At 41.5% G+C, this 23,623-nt stretch overlaps 1 protein-coding gene across 2 annotated transcripts in view; it reads right to left on the minus strand.

The window, feature by feature from the left end:
• FNIP1 (folliculin interacting protein 1) overlaps positions 1-23,623 on the minus strand; it is a 120,926-nt gene that overhangs the window by 55,881 nt on the left and 41,422 nt on the right. For both annotated transcript variants that reach the window (XM_056124238.1, XM_056124237.1), the window contains exon 2: positions 20,462-20,588. In XM_056124238.1, the coding sequence (XP_055980213.1) occupies positions 20,462-20,588 (127 nt within the window). The remainder of the gene's footprint in view (positions 1-20,461; positions 20,589-23,623) is intronic.

Raw genomic sequence — 23,623 nt, forward strand, 5'->3', positions numbered from 1 at the left:
ACACACCAGCAAGTGCTTAAGGACTACTCTCCGCTCTGTACTTGGAGGTTGCTCCCAGCAATGCTTGTGAGACCATATAGTGCTGGAGATCAAACCAGGATTGGCCACATGAAAGGTAAAGATCTTAACTTCTGTATTATCATTCCAGCCAGCCCTATATTTTACTTTTATCTCATGACTATAATATGGAGTTTGTATGTCTTCTTCCACCTAACGTCACTAAATGATGGGAATTTTCCTATTACACAGATTACATAGTATTCACTATTAGTGGTTTAATAATATACTGGAGCCATTTTAAATTATCTGGTATCAAAATCTCTATATTATTAAAATTTGAGAGCTGTAAAAGCCTCTGTATATATGAGTTATAGCTATAGTTTCCCATTTAGAAATTAAAACAGAAAATTTAATTTAAAAATATACAACAACTACAAATTTACATATCTTCTGTTGTTTCCGGACCACACATGGCAGTGCTCCTAACTTGGTGCTAGAAGGACCACACAGTAACAGGAATTGAGCCTGGCTCTCCTGCATGCAAAGCATAGGCTTCAGCCCATTGACGTATCTCTCCAGCTCCCAATAATCTTTTTAATGTACAATAATCTTTGAGAGAGATGTTTGAATGAAAATACAAAGGCAAATAAAACTTACATTTTACAATACATATGTATGTATATGGGCTGGAGCGATAGCACAGCAGGTAGGGCGTTCGCCTTACAAGCGGCCAACATGGCCGACCCGAGTTCGATTCCTCTGCCCCTCTCGGAGAGCCCGGCAAGCTACCGAGAGTATTCGATATGCCAGACACAGTAACAACAAAGTCTCCAATGGAGATGTTACTGGGCCCGCTCGAGCAAATCGACGATCAACGGGAGGGCCTTTACCTTACCTTTTATGTATGTATATATGTATGTACATTATAAAAATACAACTATATATCTCTATATATATACACATATACGTAAGTTTACTATTTTATGTATTAAAAAGTTTTTCACAAATGGTTGTGGGGACCGTGGGTTACATCCATCAGTACTCAGGGATCACGCATGGAGGTTCGTGGGGTAACATATGTGGTTCCAGGTATCAAACCAGGATTGTCCAAATGCAAAGCAAGATCCTAATACCTGCACTATATCTCTAAAGCACCTGAAAAACTAATTTTAATGAGCAGTAAACTTATGGATAGACAGTTGTACACTTCAGTATAAAAGAAGAATGTTATTTCTATTCCTCTTCTCCTTTCCTTCTTCTCTTGATCACTTGATCACTTGATATCCTGTTACTCATCGATCTGCTCAAGCGGGCGCCAGCAACGTCTCCATCCATCCCTGTCACGTGCTAATGTAGCCCAATGGCATCTGCTCATTCCAGGAACATGAAGAGCCTCAAACCGATCGTTCAGGGTCTGACCATCTCATAGATGGGCGGCCAGGAGATCTTTTGAAGTCCCGTGGAATCCAGTCGGTAATGGCTCTAGTTCAGCAGTCATCTCCAAATCTCATTACGTGTCCAACCCATCACATTTTCGATGCCTTGGCGAACGAGATAGCATCTCTGATTCTTGATCGTCGACGAAGGTTGTAACTCCAGATTCTTTCTCTCATTTGAGTGAAGCGTGATACTCCAAGCATAGCTCTTTCGATTCCTCTTTGAGAGACCCGAATGGCGTTCTCATCCTGCTTTCGTAGAGCCCAGGTCTCTGAGGCATATGTTAATGCAGGAAGAACAGTGGAATCAAAGAGATGTGACCAGAGCCGGAGGTTCTTTATGCTATTTCTTCGATGTTCTTGAAGGTGTTCCAAGCCGCTCTTTTCCTCCTGCACAACTCAGGTGCCAGGTAACATTCGTCATGTTGACTTCTCGACCTAGGGACACATAATTGTTGCATTCGGAGATGTTCAGCCGTTGAGAGTTAATGGAACATCAGAAACGAGACCATTTCTCATAAACATTGTCTTCATTAGATTCTGCTGTAGTCCAACATTCCCACATTCAAGGTCGAAGTCGGCCAGCATTTGTGCTGCTTGGCTGATGTTTGGTGTTTTAAGAACGATGTCATCAGTGAAGCGGAGATGGTGTAGTTGCTGACCATCTATCTTCACTCTCATTCCTTCCCATTCCAGTTGTCTATGCTGCTGCTGCTGCTGGCGCTGAGCGCAGTGTGGGCAGTTGAGCCCATCAGCCTGGGCCTGACCCTGGCCGGCGTCCTCACCGGCTACATCTTCTACCCGCGCCTCTACTGCCTCTTCGCCGAGTGCTGCAGCCTGAAGCGGAGCCTGAGCCGGGAAGAAGGATCTGGACAGCAAGCTCCTTCTTCCCAAGACATTCAAAACATTTTCCTGATCACAACTCCCAGTATTGCTATTCACGTGGTTCCTTAAGCTTTCATAAGTATTTTATTATCTTGTCACAATTATCAGTATGTTCTTCCATGTTAAAGATCTAGGTGGGTTTTCAAAGCAGTAATCTGACAGAAACCACAACTTTTTGAACACCGTTTCATTGTTGCCAACATCACCCGAAGGTGCTATAAAAAGGAACAACTAGTAATTTCAAATTAATTGCTAATAAATATGTAAAAGGCAGCCATTTAATTTTTGTTTTGTTTTGTTTTTGGGTCACACCTGGCGATGCATAGGGGTTGCTGCTAAATTTGCACTCAGGAATTACCCCTGGTGGTGCACAGGGGACCACATGGGATGCTGGGAATCGAACTCAAGTCGACCGCGTGCAAGGCAAACGTCCTACCCACTGTGCTATCACTGAAGCCCCTACGTTTAATTTTTAAGTGGAAAAAAAATAAGAGATTTTAAAACCAAAGAGAAGTACATTAAAATCCTAGTGGCTTGGGCAAGTTACTTGATCTCTCTAAACCTCATTTAACACACAGAAAAACCATACCAAATGGGCAAGTAATTTAACACATTAACACTTTTTAACGCACACACACACACACACACACACACACACGTGTGTTTATATATTAATATACAAATAAACATACAAGGCTTCCTATTTAAAATGAGCATATGCACAGATAGAGAAGGGAGCACCAAACAAAGGGTGTTGGGAGGATCCTCCCAGGATGGGAGAAGAATGCTGAAAGTAGACTATAGACCAAACATGATTGCCACTCAATGCCTCTCTTACAAACCACAGAACCCAAAAGGAGAGAGAGAGAGAGCAAAAGGGAATGACCTGCCACAGAGGCAGGGTGGGACGGGGGATGGGGGATGGGAGGGATGCTGGGACCCGTGGTGGTGGAGGATGGGCGCTGGTGGAGGATGGGTTCTCGGTCATTGCATAACTGAAACCCAAGCACAAAAATTTGTAAGTCTATAACTGTACCTCATGGTGTTTCACTAATAAAAAATTTTTTTTTAATTTAAAAAAAGATAGAAAGTAAAAAATAAAAATAAAATGAGCATATGCTTTACCGACGAAATGGCATGTCGGATTTCGGAAGGGAGAATGTTGGGAACGACATATACATCCTGTGGAATTTGGTATGTCGGCAAGTGGACATGGCTATCGAAGAGATTTGAGTAGAAGTCATAGATAATCTTCTCCATTGCCGTTCTGGAGGATGTGATGGATCCATCAGGACGTCGGAGGGCAGTCATCTTGGTCTTATAGTTGGCGAAGGACAGGCGGGCGTTACAAATACTTTTCCCGGCTTCTGCCGCATCTACCAGTACTTCTGCTCTTCTCTCTTTGAGGTCTTCCTTGATCGCATCTCTGCACTGCTTTGCGAGCTCGGACGTTAGCTTGCGGTTGCCTGAGGCATGTGCCAAACCACGCTGGCGAATTAGCTCAAGAGTTTTCGAAGATAGGCGATTTTTTGTGGCTATCTCTCTCTTGGCGTTCCTCGCACATTCATGGAGGTGCTGAACCAGTCGATCGTATTCCTCATCAATGTTGTCAACAATGGCATCTTCCCATGTTGCCGCAATAGTACCAAAGAGTTCCCAGTTGGTGGTCATTCTGGGAGTTCTCTTTTTGAACTTTGCAGCCCTTTCTCCCCGCTCTGTGAAGTAGAATTTTGCACGAAGGAGACGGTGGTCCGATCCCATTCGAAATTTTGGGACAACAGCGACATCAGTCAGGCAAAACCGTCGATTGAATATGATGTGGTCTATTTCGTTGTGGAATCGTCCACTGGGAGACTCCCATGTCCATCGTTTAGATTCTGCCTTCTGGAACTGTGAGTTACCATGAATGGTCTTGGTCGACATGATGAACTCAGACAGTCTCTCACGCTGTTCGTTCCATTCTAGGCCATGGGTCCCGATGTGAAGTTCTTCAGCTGATCTTCTCGGTCCTATCTTGGCATTAAAATCACCCACAATGATCTTGTAGAAGGTGTGGTCTTCTTTATAGAACTTCTCTAGCTCCATGTAGAACTTCTCGATTTCTCTTTCATCATAATGAGATGTTGGTGCGTAGACAACGAAGATAGAAACTGCAGGCAGTGAGCCACATCTAATCAAATGTAAACGTCCGATTAGGGTTGTTAGGCATTCGAATGAATCAATGCTCTTGGCCAAGTTTGTGTTGACAAGGACACCGACGCCTCCAACACCTCTTTTATCGCATGTTCCGAGGAACAATTCTTCTCCAGATTCGTGCCTTCTTGTCTCGGTCAGACCAATGATGTCGTACTTGATCATTCGCGCTTGTACCATCAGGTCCTCGATGGATGCATCTGATGCTAGCATACGTGCACTGAAAGTACAGACGATCATTTTTGTCTTCCTTCGTTGTGGCAGCTTAGGTCGGCCTTGAGATTTTGTTGGCCTCTCCTTTCTCATCCTTCTCAGTGCTGCCATGTCGGTGAAGCCTTCAGGGTCAGGTAAATGAGACCAGTTGTAGTTACTGGTTACAGCACCCGGCCCAGACAAGGTCAGACCTGAACACCTGAAGAACCTGCCGTCAGTACTCATCAATACAGTGGCTCGGCTCTTCACTCGCTACCTGTCTGAATGCAAGGTTCCGTCCCAATGGAAAACCAGCAGGACCGTATTACTGTTCAAGAAGGGAGACAACCATGACATTGGCAACTATCGCCCGATCTGCCTATTGTCTGTCATCTAGAAGTTGTTCACTCGAGTCATCCTAAATAGGATTGGCAGAACACTAGATGAAGGACAACCATGCGAGCAAGCCGGGTTCCGCAAAGGATTCAGCACCATCGACCATATCCACACGATAACCAAGCTCATTGAGGTTTCTCGGGAGTTCAAGATGCCGCTCTGTTTAACGTTCATTGATTTAAAGAAGGCCTTTGATTCTGTTGAGACGGAAGCGGTCATTGAAGCCCTAGCCAATCAGGGCATTCAAGCTCAATACATCAGGATCCTCCATGAGCTGTATTGTGGATTCACTACCAGGATCTCACCATTCTACAAAGAAGTGATCGTTGATGTCAAGAGAGGGGTGTGGCAGGGTGATACCATTTCACCAAAACTCTTCAGTGCCACCCTCGAGAACATCATGCGACGACTGGAATGGGAAGGAATGGGAGTGAAGATAGATGGTCGGCAACTACACCACCTCTGCTTTGCTGATGACATCGTTTTAATAACACCAAACATCAGCCAAGCGGCACAAATGCTGGCCGACTTTGACCGTGAGTGTGGAAAGGTAGGACTACAGCTGAATCTTACGAAGACAATGTTTATGAAAAACAGCCTTGTTCCTGACGCCCCATTCGCTCTCAATGGAACGACCATCTCCAATGCAACAGCTATGTATACCTAGGTCGAGAGGTCAACATGACAAATGACCTGGCACCCGAGCTGCGCAGGAGGAAGAGAGCGGCTTGGAACGCCTTCAAGAGCGTCGAAGAAATAGCTAAGAGGACGAAGAACCTCCAGCTCCGGGCACATCTCTTTGATTCCACTGTTCTTCCTGCATTATCATATGCCTCAGAGACCTGGGCCCTACGCAAACAAGATGAGAACACTATTCAGGTCTCCCAAAGAAGAATAGAAAGAGCTATGCTTGGAATATCACGTTTCACTCAAATGAGAGAAAGAATCCGGAGTTCTGACATCCGTCGACGATCAAGGATCAGGGACGCTGTCTCATATGCCAAGGTGTCGAAAATCAAATGGGCTGGTCACGTAATGAGATTTAAAGACGACCGCTGGACTAGAGCTGTTACTGATTGGATTCCACGGGATGTCAAAAGACCGCGTGGCCGCCCACCTACCAGATGGTCAGACTTCTTCGTCAAGATCATGAACGATCGGTTTGAGGCCCTTCATGTTCCCGGAGCGAACAGATGCCATTGGGCTACACTAGCATGCGACAGGGACAAATGGAGACGTTACTGGCGCCCGCTCGAGCAAATCGCCGACTAACGGGAAGTTAAGTGATTAAGTGATAAGTGAGCATATGCTTACATATCTGTAGTTATTAAAAATAATCTAAAAATAGTGAGCTAACATAATTGAAGGCCATAATAGTATGGAGTCAGGGATTTTGTTAGTCAATTCCATTTATTCTTTTTTTTATAAGAGATTCAATTTTATTTGTTTTTGGTTTTTAGCATAGTTTATCTCAACAAATTTTATTGTGGAAGTTGTTTTATACATACAAAATAAAACAACAAATAGACAACTGATAGCAACCCGTGGTTAAGACAAAGGTCTCATTTAAAATTTTTTCTTATATTTTTTTAAGAAGGTAAGAGACTAACACCCGAGAACAGCAGTGATAAATACCAGGTTGTTCATTCCATTGCTTAGAGGCCAGCCGCACACTCTAGGAGTAAAGGCAGCTCAGATAGAAAAGCTGGGAAGATCTGCCCAGGATGGGAGATGCCTGCTGAAAGTAATCTATGGACCGAACATGATTGCCACCCAGTATCTCTTCTGCAGACCACAGCACCCAAAAGGAGAGATAGAACAAAAGGGAGTGCCCTGACACAGAGGCAGGGTGGGATGGGGGATGGGGAGGGGTGGGAGGAATACTGGGATTGGTGAGGGTGGAGAATGGGCACTGGTGATGAGATGGGTACTCGATCATTGCATAACTGAAACCCAAGCACAACAACTTGTAAGTCTACAACTGTACCTCATGGTGTTTCACTTAAAAAAAAAAAAACAACTTGTTAGTGGCCGCACGATTTTGAAATTCCGAAATTTTGGTGGATAATGGGCACTGGTGAAGGTACGGGTGTTTCATTGTATGACCAAGACTTAAACCCAAAAGCTTTGTAACTGTTCTCACAGTGATTCAATAAATAAAATTATAAAAAAATGGCCGACTTCGACCGTGAGTGTGGGAAGGTCGGACTACAGCTGAATCTTACGAAGACAATGTTTATGAGAAACAGAGAAACATCCTCGTTCCTGACGCCCCATTCGCTCTCAACAGAACGACCATCTCCAATGCAACAGCTATGTGTACCTAGGTCGAGAAGTCAACATGACAAATGACCTGGCACCAGAGCTGCACAGGAGGAAGAGAGCGGCTTGGAACGCCTTCAAGAACGTAGAAGAAACAGCTAAGAGGACGAAGAACCTCCGGCTCCAGGAACATCTCTTTGATGCCACTGTTCTTCCTGCATTAACATACGCCTCAGAGACCTGGGCCCTATGCAAACAGGATGAGAACGCTATTCAGGTCTCCCAAAGAGGAATTGAAAGAGCTATGCTTGGAATATCACATTTCACTCAAATGAGAGAAAGAATCCGGAGTTCCGACATCCGTCGACGATCAAGAATCAGGGACGCTGTCTCATTTGCTAAGGTGTCAAAAATCAGATGGGCTGGTCACATAATGAGAGTTAAAGACGACCGCTGGACTAGAGCCGTTACTGACTGGATTCCACGGGATGTCAAAAGACCGCGTGGCCGCCCACCTACCAGATGGTCAGACTTCTTCATCAAGATCATGAACGATCGGTTTGAGGCTCTTCGTGTTCTTAGAGCGAACAGATGCCACTGGGCTACACTAGCACGTGACAGGGACAAATGGAGACGTTACTGGCGTCCGCTCAAGCAAATCGACGATTAACGGGAAGTCAAGTGATCAAGTCAAGTGATAAGAAAAAATGGGGAAAAAAAAAGATACTCCACCTGTAAATTCAAGTTTGGCTGGCTCTTTTTAGTCTTTTTACTCAATATTTTGAACACGTCCATTTTCTTCTTTTTGTGGAGCCTCTGATTTGCTTCTCTCTTCCTTTGTTCTCTTAAATTCTTCTTTTCTTGGTAGCAATTATACCCATTCATACTTTTTCTGTGCCTTTTGATTTGATGTCTACTTTTGCTTTCTCTTTAGAATAATAACAGGGCTAAATCTTTCATCAAGTTGTTCTTCAGGTTGAGGCTGGTCAATGCTACAATGTTCTTCAGACAAAGCCTGATTGACCTGTTCTTCTGACTAAGGTTGGCCAACTTTTCTAATTCGCCCTTCTTTTCTAAGTCTTTTCAACTAAGTAGAGATGTTTCAGATGATCTGGTTATCTGTCGGTGAATTAGAATTTCTGGGAAGTTTGGGCCTTCTCTCTCCAAGTCAATTTCTTGTAGTTTTTCTGAATTTTCAGTTTTCTTCAAAATACAAAGTCCTGTCTCTCAAGAATGCTAGAGCATGGTTGGGTCACCACATGCTCTGTTTCACAATCTTATTCCTAAATTGATTCAATTTTATTTGTATTTGCTTGTATATTACAAATTCATATGTTTATAAGTATCAAGGCTCTTGAGGCCCCTGAGGCCCTCCCGTTGATCGTCGATTTGCTCGAGCGGGCCCAGTAACGTCTCCATTGGAGACTTTGTTGTTACTGTGTCTGGCATATCGAATACTCTCGGTAGCTTGCCGGGCTCTCCGAGAGGGGCAGAGGAATCAAACTCAGGTCGGCCATGTTGGCCGCTTGTAAGGTGAACGCCCTACCGCTGTGCAAATAAATGAAACTGGATCCAAAACTTCATACCATGCATAAAACTCAACTCAAAGTGAGTAGTGGATTAAAGACCATAAAATTAAACCAGAACCCATAAATACACTGAAGGGACTGGAGAGATAGTACATGGGTTCAGTGCAGGCCTTGCATGCAGTTGGCTCACTTCTATCCCTGACATCACATGACCCCCAGAGGATCATCAAGTGCAGCCTTGGAGCCTCCACCCACAACATTACCAATGAGGCCTGAGGAATCCCAGGTCCTAAAGGGCCTGAGCAACAACACATCCGCAGGTCCTCATATTAAAATCTCTGCCTGGTTGGATGAAAAGCAGACTCCCTTTCTTTCTCATCCAAAACACACAGAGAGACAGACACACAGACACATACACATGCGCGCACGCGCGCGCACACACACACACACACACACACACTGAGGTAAATGTTGGCACACTTTTCTAGGATATAAACCTTAGCGGTAACTATCACCCCTGCCTACTGGAAGATGGAGGATCTGGGTGAAGGATGCTCAGCCCTGATCCAAGCAGGCTTGGAGATTTCAGCCCCAGAACCCCCATGCCTTTGTACCTTAGAGGTACATCTATCAAACTTCACTGGCAAAGACAACAAACAAATAGGGCCACATTAAACTAGTGTTTGGCAAAAAAAAAAAAAACTGGAACTAAAATAAAAATATACCCTACTGATATGTAATATGTTTGCCTATCACAAACAGATAAGAGCTAATACCCAAAGAACTCACAAAACTCAACAACAAAATAACATGAACCCCATGTAAAAATCAGAAGAGAAAATGAAGAGATATTTCCCTGAAATCGACACATGGTTAGGACATATGAAAATTGTTCACTATCACTTTTATCAGAGAAATGTAAATTAATGATAATGTAAGTTTAATGACAATAAGTATCAACTCCGATAGCACAGCGGTAGGGCGTTTGCCTTGCAAGCGGCCAACATGGCTGATTCAAGTTCGATTCCTCCGCCCCTCTCAGAGAACCCAGCAAGCTACCGAGACTATCTCGCCCCACGGCAAAGCCTGGCAAGCTCCCCGTGACGTATTCGATATGCCAAACACAGTAACAAGTCTCACGATGGATATTTCACTGGGCCCACTCGAGCAAATCAATGAACAATGGGAGGACCGTGACCGTGACTGTGAAGTATCATCTCAGACCAGTAGGCATGACATTTATAAAACTGGAATAACCAGTGAGATGGTAGAGATGTGGTTAAAAGTAACCCTCTTTCACTGTTAAGAATGTTGTCCATTTTCTAATCCCAAAGGACAGTAGAAACGGGTCAAGAGTACTGGTACATGGTTGGAAACTTGACACAAGATGAGGGGAAGCAGGGAGGGCAGATAGAATACAGAAGGGACTACTATAACAGTAATAGTTGGAAATGATCATTCTAGACAAAAAATGAATGCTTAAAGCAGGCGGAGGTGCATACATGATAGTTTTTTAGTACCTGTATTGCAAACCATAATGCTCTAAAGGGGAGAGGGAGAGGAAGAAAAATAGGAAGCAGGGAGAAGGGGAGGGAGAGATAGGGGAAAGGAGAGAGAGGGAGAGAAAAAAGTTCCTGCCTGAAGCAGGCAGATGGGGTGGGGTGGTGAGAGGAGAACTGAAGATTAGTGTTGGGCAATGCACACATCTGAAGGGAAAGATGTTAGAACACTATATGACTGAAACCCAATTATAAACAACTTTGTAACTATTGTATCTCCCAGTGATTCAATTAAAAAAAAAAACACTTAAAAAAATGTTGTCTTGGGGCTGGAGTGATAGCACAGCAGGTAGGGCGTTTGCCCTGCACATGGCCGACCGGGGTTCGATTCCCAGCATCCCATATGGTCCCCTGAGCTACCGCCAGGAGTAATTCCTGAGTGCAGAGCCAGGAGTAACCCCTGTGCATTGCCAGGTGTGACCCAAAAAGCCAAAATTAAAATTTAAAAAAAATTTTTTTAAATGTTGTCTATTTCAGCCTCTATGGAAAACAATAAAGAATAAATACTGAAGACTACTCAGTAAGTTAAGAATAGAGCTTCTCTATGGCCCAGTTAACTCCACTTTTTGGCATCTATCCCACATACTCCAAAACATTAATCACAAAGATATATGCATATCTATATATACTGCAGTGCTTAGTACAATAGCCAGAATATAGAAACAATGTGAATGTCCTACCACAGATGGATGAATAAACAAGCTGTGGTACATAAACATCACAGAATATTAGGCTACTGTAATAAAGGATGAAACTGAAATTCACAGCAACTTGGATGGAATGGTAAAGTGTCATGTGAAGTGAAGTAAGTCAGAGGGATAAGAACAAATACTGGGTGGCCTAATTTACCCATGGTACACAGAAAAACAAACAAAGGAATGAACATTATTGAATGAGGACAAACCCTTGATCTTTGATTGCAGCAGTGGGCGAGGGTGGGAAAAGAAGTCAGACTAAAGGAGACATAAGAACAGTAGCAGGTGTTGGGGACATTGGTGGTGATGAAGGTGCAGTTTATACATCAAAATCACAAAATCAGAAAAATCATACTGTAACCACGCTATCTAAACAGCAAACAGAATTATTATTTTATTTTTCTAATTAGAGTCCACCCTAAAAGCCTCTATCCCTCTCAGAGAGCCTGCCAAGCTTCTGAGAGTATACCGCCGCATGGAAGAGACTGGCAAACTATCCAAGGTGTATTCGATATGCCAAAACCAGTAAGTACAATGAGTCTCATTTCCCTGACCCTGAAAGAGCCACCAATACAACGTTAAGAAGGATGAAGAAGGAGAGGCTGATAAAATCTCAAGGCCGAAGTAGGCTGCCAAAACCAAGGACAAAAATGATTGTACTTTCAATGGACGTACACTGGCATCAGATGCATCATCGAGGACCTGATGGAACAAGCGCGAAAGATCATGTACGACATCATTGGTATGACCAAGACCAGAAGGCATCAATCACATCACACCGTTTTTGAACTGGAGAAGAACTGTTCCTCAGAACATGCGACAAAAGAGGCATCAGTGGTGTCAGTGTCCTTGTCAACACAAACTTAGCCATGAGCACTGATTCATTCGAATGCCTAACAACCCGAATCGGACAATTACACTTGAATAGATGTGGCTCAGTGCCAGCAGTTTCTATCTTCATTGTATACGCAGCAACATCCAATTATGATGAAAGAGAAATTGAGAAGTTCTACATGGAGCTGGAGAAGTTCTATAAAGACCACACCTTCTACAAGATCATTGTCGGTGATTTTAATGCCAAAATAGGACCGAGAAGATCAGCCAAAGAACTCCACATCAGGACCCATGGCCTAGAATGGAACAAAAGGGGTGAGAGACTATCTGAGTTCATCATGTTGACCAAGAACATCTATGGGAACTCACAGTTCCAGGAGGCCGAACTAAACGTTAGACACGGGAGTCTCCCAGCGGACGGTTCCACAACGAAATTAACCACATTATGTTCAATCCACGGTTTTCCTGACCAAAGTCACTGTTGCCCCGTAACTCCACCTCCAGCTCAGCTATATAATTGGAGTCATGGCCTCAAGCAACCACAAGCTAATATTTATAATCCTTATTCACTTCTTACAGACTACTTTAGATTATGAAAATAGAACACTGTTATAAAAAGACAATTTGACCAAATGACTTATCTTTTCAGGAAACTGGTAGAACTAAACTATTTCACTATTATGTATGAACTTAAAATAATTTTTAAGTTAAAATCAACACATATATATTCCCTCTCTGCCTATATAGATCTCACATAATTTGACCTTTTAAGATTTAGGCACAATAAGGTAGATTTAAAAAATCATTTAAAAATGCTAACAGCCTATCTCCACAGGCTCCATGAGCCCCTCACACATGAGAATGATCTGCTGAAAGCCTAAGGTGTGTGGCTTTTGTGACCCAAATCTCCAGACGCTCACAGAGCTGGGAATGGGTGACCTCCCAGCCATTCCACTGTCTTCCCAGGAGCCTGGTGGCCATGCCTACAAACCACCTCCAGCACCATATAAACTTATTAACGGCCATGATCCAGAGATAAAAATAAATCTCAGGAGAGCCACAAGCTGCAGAATGCTTCAAAACCCCAAAGTCATCTCCAGGTGCATCACCTGTTGGAATATAGCTCCAAATATTTTAGGCTTAACTTTGGTTTGCCCTTTCCCCCTTGCCACGAGAAACTCAGGTTTATTACAGTGCTCAGGAGGAACTTCCATTCCATTGTTTATCTGTAAATTCTTCCCTATATTCTCCTCCCCAACCAGTTAATCAGCTTTTCCCCTAATCAGTATCTGTTAATTATTTGTTAAGGTCAGATCCTTCTAGGACACTGAAATTGTATTATAAGTTAATATTGCCTTTCTCCTCTCCTTATGTCTTTTGAATAGCTTACTTTAAAGCAATGCCCTTTTTGTATAGATACAGGAAGACCGCTAATATTATGCTTTGTAATTTAGAATTTAATTGGCTCTGAATATTATTCACTCCCGGGCATCTGCTTTCTCAACTTAAGCCTCAGTTGCTCTTGGTTCCTAGCACCTCAAAAGTAGGGTCCCGACGAGGGACTGAATGGACCCAGGGCAAGCAGTGACCTACCCTGGCATCAAAATGGGCCAGGCCAAAGTGCCACGATTCTTAACTATAAGTTAAGAGCTTGATCATAGATAAATGCTGTCATGATCCAAAAGTAACAACGAGACCAGGACCCTGCTAGGGATAGGAAGGACTATCTGACCTGAGCACTGTAGTCTGAGATTGAGATGGCCCTAAGAGAGCAATTCTATAAATTTAAGGTATTTCTTACTGTATCCATACAAAACGATTTATATTATATATGCTTATATGTTTGCTGGACAAGGAGAGGAGAAACACACCCAGGGTATTCCATTTCCCAGAGGGAAAGAATTCTACCCCTACTGATTATGACCACACCTATTTGTAATCGTTACCCAATCCCTCATGCTGGGGGATATAATGAGACTGTAAGAATGGGCAGGGGAGGCAGAGGAGAGAGACAGGAGTGGATGGAGAGAAGACTGGGATAAACTGCAACTGACATCAACCAGCCTGGCCCTCGTTCATTCCTTTGCCTGCCCATCGCCATCGACCTCCCCGGGGTGGGGGAAGCGGCCTGAGACTACTGAACGCTGGCGGCGGGACAGATAGACCACTGCAGCTGCTGTGCTCTTTTTGAGTTTACACATTACCCAATTTAAAACTTCAGAATCCCTGAAGTAGAGCTGCATTTGTGGCTAAGTGAGATTTTATATTCTACTCCACAGATGTACGAGGAGTAGCACAACACATTTGATGGGGTCAAGGTAGAAGGCAATCAATCTTATCCAAAAATAAATAAATATTAGCATACAATGCTCGACATGTAACAACATGTTAGTAAACTCTTCACACATTTTCACACATTCCTTTAAGGGACGAGCCTCACACATGAAGGAAACTCCAAGCCTGCTCGAATTGGGACTGGGGCCTCCTCCACTCAGATTCCCTATCTTCCAGGCGTTACACCCACCAACTGCCAGGGCCATGCGAGATCTTATTTTCTAGGTCTTACTCTGAAGAACCTGGCAGGCAACCAAAAGTATCCTGCCCACACGGCAGAGTCTGGCAAACTCCCTGTGGTGTATTCAATATGCCAAAAACCAGTAACAATGATGGGTCTCATTCTCCTGACCCTGAAAGAGCCTCGAATGTGGCACTTTTTCAAGGGCTAGGAAGAAGGAGCCTGCTAGAGGCAATCAATGACCAACAGGATGACAGTGATACAGTGATTCCTTTAAGGGGACTTTTCTGGATCATTCTTAACGCATTATTCATAACATGCCATACAAATAAAATTATTTAAGATCTGTTTTTGTGACAGACTTGGGTGGTGGTGGGGTAATTCAAAATTATGGTGGTAGGAGGTGTTATGGTGATGAGATTAGTATTGGAATACTGAATGTAATAAATTACTATGAACCACTTTATAAAAATAAAATTGGGAGGTTCAGCCTTTCTGGAAAACAGTATGGATGATTCTCAAAAAATTAGAAATTGAGCTCCCATTTGACCCAGCAATACCACTCCTGGGAATATATCCCAGAGAGGCAAAAATGTATAGTCGAAGTGATATCTGCACTTGTTTGTTCATTGCAGCACTCTTTACAATAGCCAGAAACTGGAAGAAACCTGAATGCCCAAGAACAGATGACTGGTTAAAGAAACTTTGGTACATCTACACAATGGAGTACTATGTAGCTGTTAGAAAAGATGAAGTCATGAAATTTATATACAAGTGGTACAACATGGAAAGTATCATGCTAAGCGAAATGAGTCAGAAAGAGAGGGATAGACATAGAAAGACATAGAAAGTATCAATATTCCCCACATTCATCTGGGGAATATAAAGAAACAAAATATGAGATTAATACCCAAGAATAGCTGAGATCAACACCAGGAGGATTACTCCATAGCTTAGAGGCCAGCCGGGCATTCTAGGGGAAAGAGCAGCTCAGATAGAGAAGGGAGCACCAAATAAAGGGTGTTTGGAGGATCCTCCCAGGAGGGGAGATGCATGTTGAAAGTAGACTATGGACTGAACATGTTTGCCACTCAAAGCCTCTTTTGCAGACCACAACACCCAAAAGGAGAGAGAGAACACAGGGGATTGCCCTGCCACAGAGGCAGGGTGAGATGGGAGGGATGGGGATGGGAGGGATATTATCCATGGTGATGGAAAATGGGCACTGGTGGAGGGATGGTTATTTGATCATTGTATAATCGAAACCCAAGCACAAAAAATTGTAAATCTACAACTGTACCTCAAGGTGTTTCACTAAAAATAATTTTAAAAACTCATGCATAAAAAAATAAATAAAATTGGGAGAAAAAAATCACTTAAACTATAAATAGCTTGCAACTGGAGGTGGATGGGAGGTTATTTCACTGTACTCTATAGTGTTCAAAGGGAACATGTGAAGTCTTCATTTAAGTGTTTACAGAATTGTGATAATTAACTTCCTAACTGTAATTAAAATTGATCAAAATACAATCACATATAGCTTAACAATGGGAATGTGTTCTGAGAAAAGCATCATAAGGTGATTTCATCACTGTGTGAATGTCATAGAGTGTTTGGCAATTTTACTGTTTCTCCAAGCCTTTTAAATCCTTTGAAGACATGGATGAACCTCTTCAGTGCCTTCTTCCAGATGACAATCATATACTCCTAAGTGACATCACCCCAAGCCCAAGTTAAGGTTCTTGAAGTAATTTAGATGTTGTATAATTTTTCAGAATTGCATCAGGGTCTTCTCAGTGTTCTTTCATTTATAGCAATAGCCTGGGCAAAGGTCCATTAGTTAAATTAAAGTGGAATTTTTTTAGTTAGTGTTTGTTTTCAAGAAATCCTTCTTACTGTTTTGTTTGTTTTAGTGAATCAAGATAGTTTTTATTGAATGAAGTTTACTTAGAAAGATGAGGGTGGGGAACAGAAGGAAAGGAATATGTGTTCCTGTTTGAGAAAATATGAGCTTCGAAGAACAAGCAAACAAGCAAGCAGAGACCTAGAAACTAGCAAGCAAGATACCTGTTCAACGAAGAACTGGCTAAAAAAGAAAGCTCATACTGTTTTCTAGAAAGGCTAAGGCTGAACAAGGGGAGGAAATGTCAACACTGTTGCAAACATGTTATCTTAAGTACATCAACAAAATTTCTCCAAAGGAGAAACATCACTTTAATAATGGGTAAAGATGCCGGGGCTGAAGCTCTAGTACAGCAGGTAGGGTGTTTGCCTTGTATGCAGCCGACCCGGGTTCGATTCCCAGCATCCCATGTGGTTCCCTGAGCACTGCCATGAGTAATTCCTGAGTGCAAAGTCAGGAGTAACCGCTGTGCATCACCGGATTTGACTCCCGCCCCCCCCCCCCCCCGCCAAAAAAAGAATAATGGGTAAAGATGCCAATAAAAGCATATCTGGGAAGATTAACAATAATAAACAAATCTTAAAGGTACACTATTCTCTAAACAGTACTTTTGCATTTTACAAGCATAACAATTTAGGAAGACAGTTTGGAAGAGAAACTGGACATCCATAAAATCTTATTGCTAAGGTAGGCAGTGTGTGTTTATGGTATTACAGTTTACCAGACCACAAAAGGTTTTCATTTGCAGCCTGCAACACTGCTCCCAAGAAAAGCTATCATTCTATCCTTAAAAACCTTTAAACCTGGGGGATGGAGAGATAGCTCAAAGGACTGGAACACATGTTTGGCATTGAGAGCCCTGCGTTCACTCCTAGCACTGCATGGTCCTCTAAAAACTACAAGGTGTGGTCCCAAACCCAAAATTAAATCCCTTGAAACATGTCACTGATTTGGCTTCCTTCACTACGAAAATCCTTTCAAACATCAGCTGCTAAATAGGGATGTTTCATACGTAAGATTGATTTTGACAAGTAACTTTCCCCCTATAATCAGCATAGTAGCTTCTAAAACATTTTTAGCTGCCACTCAGTTATATGTCATGTGCTAATTATTTGTTAATCACTTAAAGCTCTCAGGATATTCAACATCATAATCTGTTTTCTCTCTAAACAAACATTTCTGTTTTATTATCATTATGGTGATGAGATAAATATACTTCTGTATCTGGTCTTCAGTGAGTTGATTAGAAGTTTATTTGTATCTGATATACAAGCTTCACAAATTGTTGTTGATTTAACTGCTTTCAAGAAGCAGATCCTCTATAACTTCCATCACTTTTTTCTTTCATTCCTTAAGACTGTAGGTGAGGTGAAATGGAAATGCCTGACTCCTGTGCAATGACAAAGTTTTACTTAATGAGGACTAATACTGGCATCATTAGCAGTGGATTTTGTACACTTAGCCACAAAACACGAGATTAAATGAAACACAAGAGGAAAGGACAGTATAAAAAGATGCAGTGAACATGAAATGAATGAAGCTACTGGCCGGAGTGATAACACAATGGGTAGGGTGTTTGCCTTGCACATGGCCAACCTGGGTTCAATCCCCAGCATCCCGTATGGTCCCCCAAGCACCGCCAGGAGTTTTTCCTGAGGGAAAAGCCAGGAGGAACCCCTGAGCATTGCTGGGTATGACCCAAAAAGCAAAAAGAAAAAAAAAACCACTATAACTAGGAGACCAGAAACGTTCAAACTTGTGATTGAATCTTGAAAGAAAATAAATCTTTATATTAGGAAACAGAACTAGCACTTATAATAAGAACACATAGAACAAACAAAATGGGCATTCAGCAGTTTAAATACAAAGTACAGTTATCACATTTGTAGCTGGCCTTGGATTTCAACCATGTTTTAATCTGCACTTTTCTAATGATGTTGAGCACCCTTTTATATATCCTAGGCTACATCTATCTCTTAGGGGGAGGGGAAATACATACATACATACACACACACACACACATATACATATATACACGCACACACATACATATATATTTAATCCCTCAGGTCCTTTTTAAAGTACTGTTTTTTGTTGTTGTTGTTGTTGTTGTTGTTATGAGTTCTTTAAATTTGTGGATAACAGATACAGAATTGCCAACTATTTTTTCCAATTTGGTAACCTGTCTTTTCATCTCATTGATGGTATTTGTTGCTGTGTCAAAACTTTTGCTCTAATGTAGTCCCACTTGTCAATGTTTGCATGTTTCCTTTACTTGATTTTCAAGTTTTAAAAAAGTTTATTGTCTATATTTTCTTCTAGGAATTTTATGGTTTCATGTCTTATATTTCAGTCTTTAATTCATTTTGAGAACTTGTTTGGAGGTTCTAGCAGAGGAGCGCAGCTACTCGTATACCCGCGACAGAAGACAGGTCCATCTCTATTCGGGGAAGGTCATCCTCTTTGACCAGGCGTGCTTCGGGAGGGACGCACATGGGTTAGATTCCTCCGCCCTCTCAGCAAAGCAAACTACTGAGAGTATCCCGGCCGCATGGCAAAGCCTGGCAAGCTACCCATGACGTATTCGATACGCCAAAAAAAATAGTAACAAGTCTCACAATGGAGTCATTACTGGTGCCCGCTGGAGCAAATCGATGAGCAACGGGACGACAGTGCTACAGTGCAGTGCAATTCATTTTGATTTCTTTTTTGTCTGGTCCAGGTTTTTTCTTTTATAGAAGGTTATCCAGTTTTTCTAAAACCACTTAAAAAACACTACACTTTCCACATTGTATGTTTTTGTTTCCCTTGTCACAATTAATTGATCATAGATGCATGGGTTTATTTATAGGCTCTCTATCAAAGTGATTTTTTGAAATGTCCATGGTTATTTTTCAATGGCTTCTCTTTGCATTTAGGATGAAATTTAAACTCCTAACCCAGAAATCTAGCAGCCTGTAAACTCTTTGACTGTGTCCAACTCTCTCCAACCTCATTTCTAGATACTTTACGTATTACTTCATAACATTCCAAGCCAAGCCACCCTTCCTTTTTTTCCTTTAGTTCACTATATTTCTAAATCACTGGATGTGATACAGTTAATTTAACTTTTTTAAAAGATGTTTTATGCACCAACTTCAGTTTTAACTTGCTTTTGTACCTTCAGACAAATAAGTTTAACTTCTTTAGGTCATATGCTTCACAAATATGAGCAGTTTGGATAAGATACTCTTAAGAATCCTTCTAGAGGCTGGAAAGATATTACACCAGGTAGAATGCTTGCCTTACATGTAGACAACCAGAGTTCAATCCCTGGTACCCAATACAGACCCCAAGTCATTCGGAAATGATTCCTGAGCACAGAGCCAGGAGTAAGCCCTAAGCACCACTAGGTGTAGCCCAAAAACCAAAGGGGTGGGGGAAGGGAAATCCCTTTAATTCTAGTCATATTTCACAATTATAGAATGAAATATATGTCAAACTAAAATGTTCTGTGGTACTAGGCTAATGTCTATTAAGACTAGTGTCATTTCCTTTAAAACTTCTCCAGGGGGCTGGAGTGATAGCACAGCGGGTAGGGCGTTTGCCTTGCACTCGGTCAACCCGGGTTCGATTCCCAGCATTCCATATGGTCCCCTGAGTACCACCAGGCATAATTCCTGAGGGCAGAGCCAGGAGTAACTCCTGTGCATCGCCGGGTGTGACCCAAAAAACATATATATATATATATATATGATTTTAAAATTCTCCAAATTAGTGGGAGAATAGAGCAGCAGGTAGGGAGGGCATTTGTCTTGCAAATAGCACACCCAAGTTCAATCCTTGACAACCCATACCATGCTCCAAACCCCACCAAGAGTGATACCTGAACTGCAAGCCAGGAATAAGCCCCCAGCACCACTAGGTATAACCCAAAAAGCAAACAAATTCTCCTAATCTGAGTTTAGAATTCTTATAACCTAGTAAAACTGTTTTATACTGACAGAACTGCTATACTTAACATTTTACTCATTATTTCTTGATTGAACATTAAATTTCAACTGAACCAATAATGATGCTCACCGATACTGATATGTCCTCACTTTTTCTCTTAACACTGGAGTCGAACAAGACATTTCTCCCTCTTCTTTCACAGTCTTGATATACAATCAGTCGAATCTGGCTTGGATCAAATTCTGGCAAAGGCCAACTTTAAGAAAAAATAAGGATCCATTAGAGTTATTTTAATAAACACTGAACATAAATTACTAGAAATGAATCTTATATAATAAAACCCAGAGTGGTAGTTACCAAAGAATACATAACAGATTTATATAAATACTTAGTTAAGAGCTGAAAACTTATATACTAAGACATTTTAAATTAAAAAGTAAAAATAAAAGTTAAAACAGAAGTAGTGGAAAGTATGATCCAGCATATATAAAATACATGACTCATATGAATATAAAAATGACTAGTAATAAAATATAAGAACACAAAAATTTATTAGAAAATCCAGCAGAATTCAAGTTGACCCTGGCAATTTCATTACAGAAAAGTTTTCCATTATATAATAGTGCTCATAGCAGTACTGTTCGTGATAGTTCACAATTCAAATGTCCATCAACAGTAGAAAAGATTAAAATTACTGCATTTTATCCATATCAGAAAATAGAATAAATTAGGCTGGAAAGATAGTACAGCAGGTAAGACACCTGCCTCACATGCAGCCAATGGAGGATCTATTCCCATCACCCCATTTAGGAATAGACACACCAAGCCTCACCAGAAGTGATTCCTGAGTACAGAGACAGAAGCCCAGAGGGAAGGAGAGAGGGAGGGAGGGAGGGAGGGAGGGAGGGAAGGAGGGAGGGAGGGAGGGAGGGAGGGAGGGAGGAAGGAAGGAAGGAAGGAAGGAAGGAAGGAAGGAAGGAAGGAAGGAAGGAAGGAAGGAAGGACGGACGGACATAATGGGTGAATTTCAGCAATAAGCAGAAACATGAGTGGGCCATAAGCACATTGGACAATGATACACACTGACACCAAAACATACATACACATTATGCAAAGGTTTTAAACAGGTAAGTTTAAAAACACATTATCTAGAAACACATATTTAATCTTTAAAACTGTATGAACCACATGATGGTTAAAATAGTCTAATGAAATGAACGAACTACAACTAAGAACTAAGGACAATTGCTAAGAAGTAGAATTGAGGTTGGGGAGAAAGCTCAAGGAGCTGGATCACACAGGCTTTGCACGTGTTAAGTCCAGGTTCGATACCCAGCACCACATAGTACCCTGAGCCAATGTGCTGTTGTGTGTGGCCCAAAAAGAAAAAAAAAATTGGAGACCTGCTATACCAGGAGTTGTTTGTAAGTAGTTTGATATGGTTGAATGGTCAATCTTTCACAATCTGTCAGTCATGATTTTTTGTCAAGATTCCTTCATTTCCTTATGCCAACACTATTAACGCACATGAAATGATCTATAACTAACAATATAAAACATCCTTCCTAGATTTTTAACAATAAAACAACTTTTGTTTTCTCCTGTTGAATTCTTAGCAAATATTTGTATTAGGAACTGATTAAAGATGACACTTGGAATTTACATTAAATTAGAGATTTTATCCTTGGACCACACTAATTTTCATTCCAATGAACTACTTTTCCTGAATTGTGCTTTGATGTTAGAACAATTTCCCAAAATCCTACTCATTCTTAAAGATAAAGCTCAAATGTCACCACCTGAAAGTGATTACTAATTTCTCAAGGCAGTTAGCTGCTGATTTCTGGGATTAAACTTACTTTCTATTATAATTTTAATAGTATTTTAGGATTATATGCATTGTATTATATCTGCTTACATTCTGTACCTACTAACATATATACCTGTTTTTTTCTACTGGAAAGAAAACTCCAGAAGGAGCAATTATTCACCTTTAAATCGCAAGTTCCAAGCATAGTAGACAAATAAAACTATAAAGTCTGAAGTAAAGGTGAGCATTAAGCATTTCATAGACAGGCAAGCTACCAGATTCCATCATATGAAATCTGTAGAAAATTATCAACAAATTTATGAAAAAATTAGTTTGTAGCTCAGCAGAAACATTGACTAGAGTTCTATACACAGAGTTTACAGACACATAGTAGAAATCAAAACATTCAGAGAGAAAATACTAATTGAAAATAGAAGTAAAAAAAAAAAACATTAAACTAGAATTTTAGGGAACATCAATATTTTAAGGGCAGAAAGAGCAGCAAAGAGAAGGTGATCAGTAGTACAGTGGGTGAAGGCATTTGCCTTGCACATGACCGACACAGGTTCAATCCTGAGCATTCCATATGGTCCCACAAGCACTGCCAGGAATAATTCTTGAATACAGAGCCAAAACCTGAGCATTGCCAAGTACAGCCCCCAAACAAATAAACTATATATATATATATATATATATATATATCTTTTTTTTTAATGGTAGAGCCTGGCAAGCTACCCATGGCGTATTCGATATGCCAAAAATAGTAACAATAACAGGCCTCAGTCCCCTGATCCTGAAAGAGCCTCCAATACAGCAGCATTGGGAAGGACGAGTAAGAAGAGGCTGCTAAAATCTCAGGGCTGGGATGAATGGAAACGTTACTGGCACCTGCTCGAGCAAATCGAAGAACAATGGGACGACAGTGATATAGAGATATCTTTTTTTAATTAAAAAACAGCAGCAAAAAAGCCAGGTAAGTAGAAAGGGAAATGAGAAAACCCATGATAAAACACTATTTCAAAGTCACATAAGGAGCTAAGGATAGAACTCAGTAGTAGAATACATGTGTAATACGTGTAAAGCTCTGTGTTTAATCCCTAGCACCATGAAAAAAGATGGGAGGGAAGGGGAAAGGGAGTAAGGACAAAGGGAAATGAGAGGGGAGAGAGAAGAAAAGCAGAAAGGAAGGAATCGTGCACAGAGCCAAGATTTATAAAGACTACAAGTGTCTGTTCACCTTTCTTATTTCTTAATCTTTGGTATTTGCGAAGACCATTTCAGAGTGGCCAGAGATATATGACAGGAGGTACAGTGCTTGTCTTTGCATGCAGCAACACTGGTTTCAAATCCAGTACTACAAATAGTCCCCAACACATCACCAGGGGTCACCCCTGAGCAAAAATTGTCCCTGAGCACTACCAGAGGTGTGGCATAGAAAAACAATGAGCAGATAAATAAATACCATTTTAGTGGAGTGGTGG

The sequence above is a fragment of the Sorex fumeus genome, unplaced genomic scaffold, assembly GCF_029834395.1.
Source record: "Sorex fumeus unplaced genomic scaffold, SorFum_2.1 ptg000051l, whole genome shotgun sequence".
NCBI classification, from domain to species: domain Eukaryota; kingdom Metazoa; phylum Chordata; class Mammalia; order Eulipotyphla; family Soricidae; genus Sorex; species Sorex fumeus.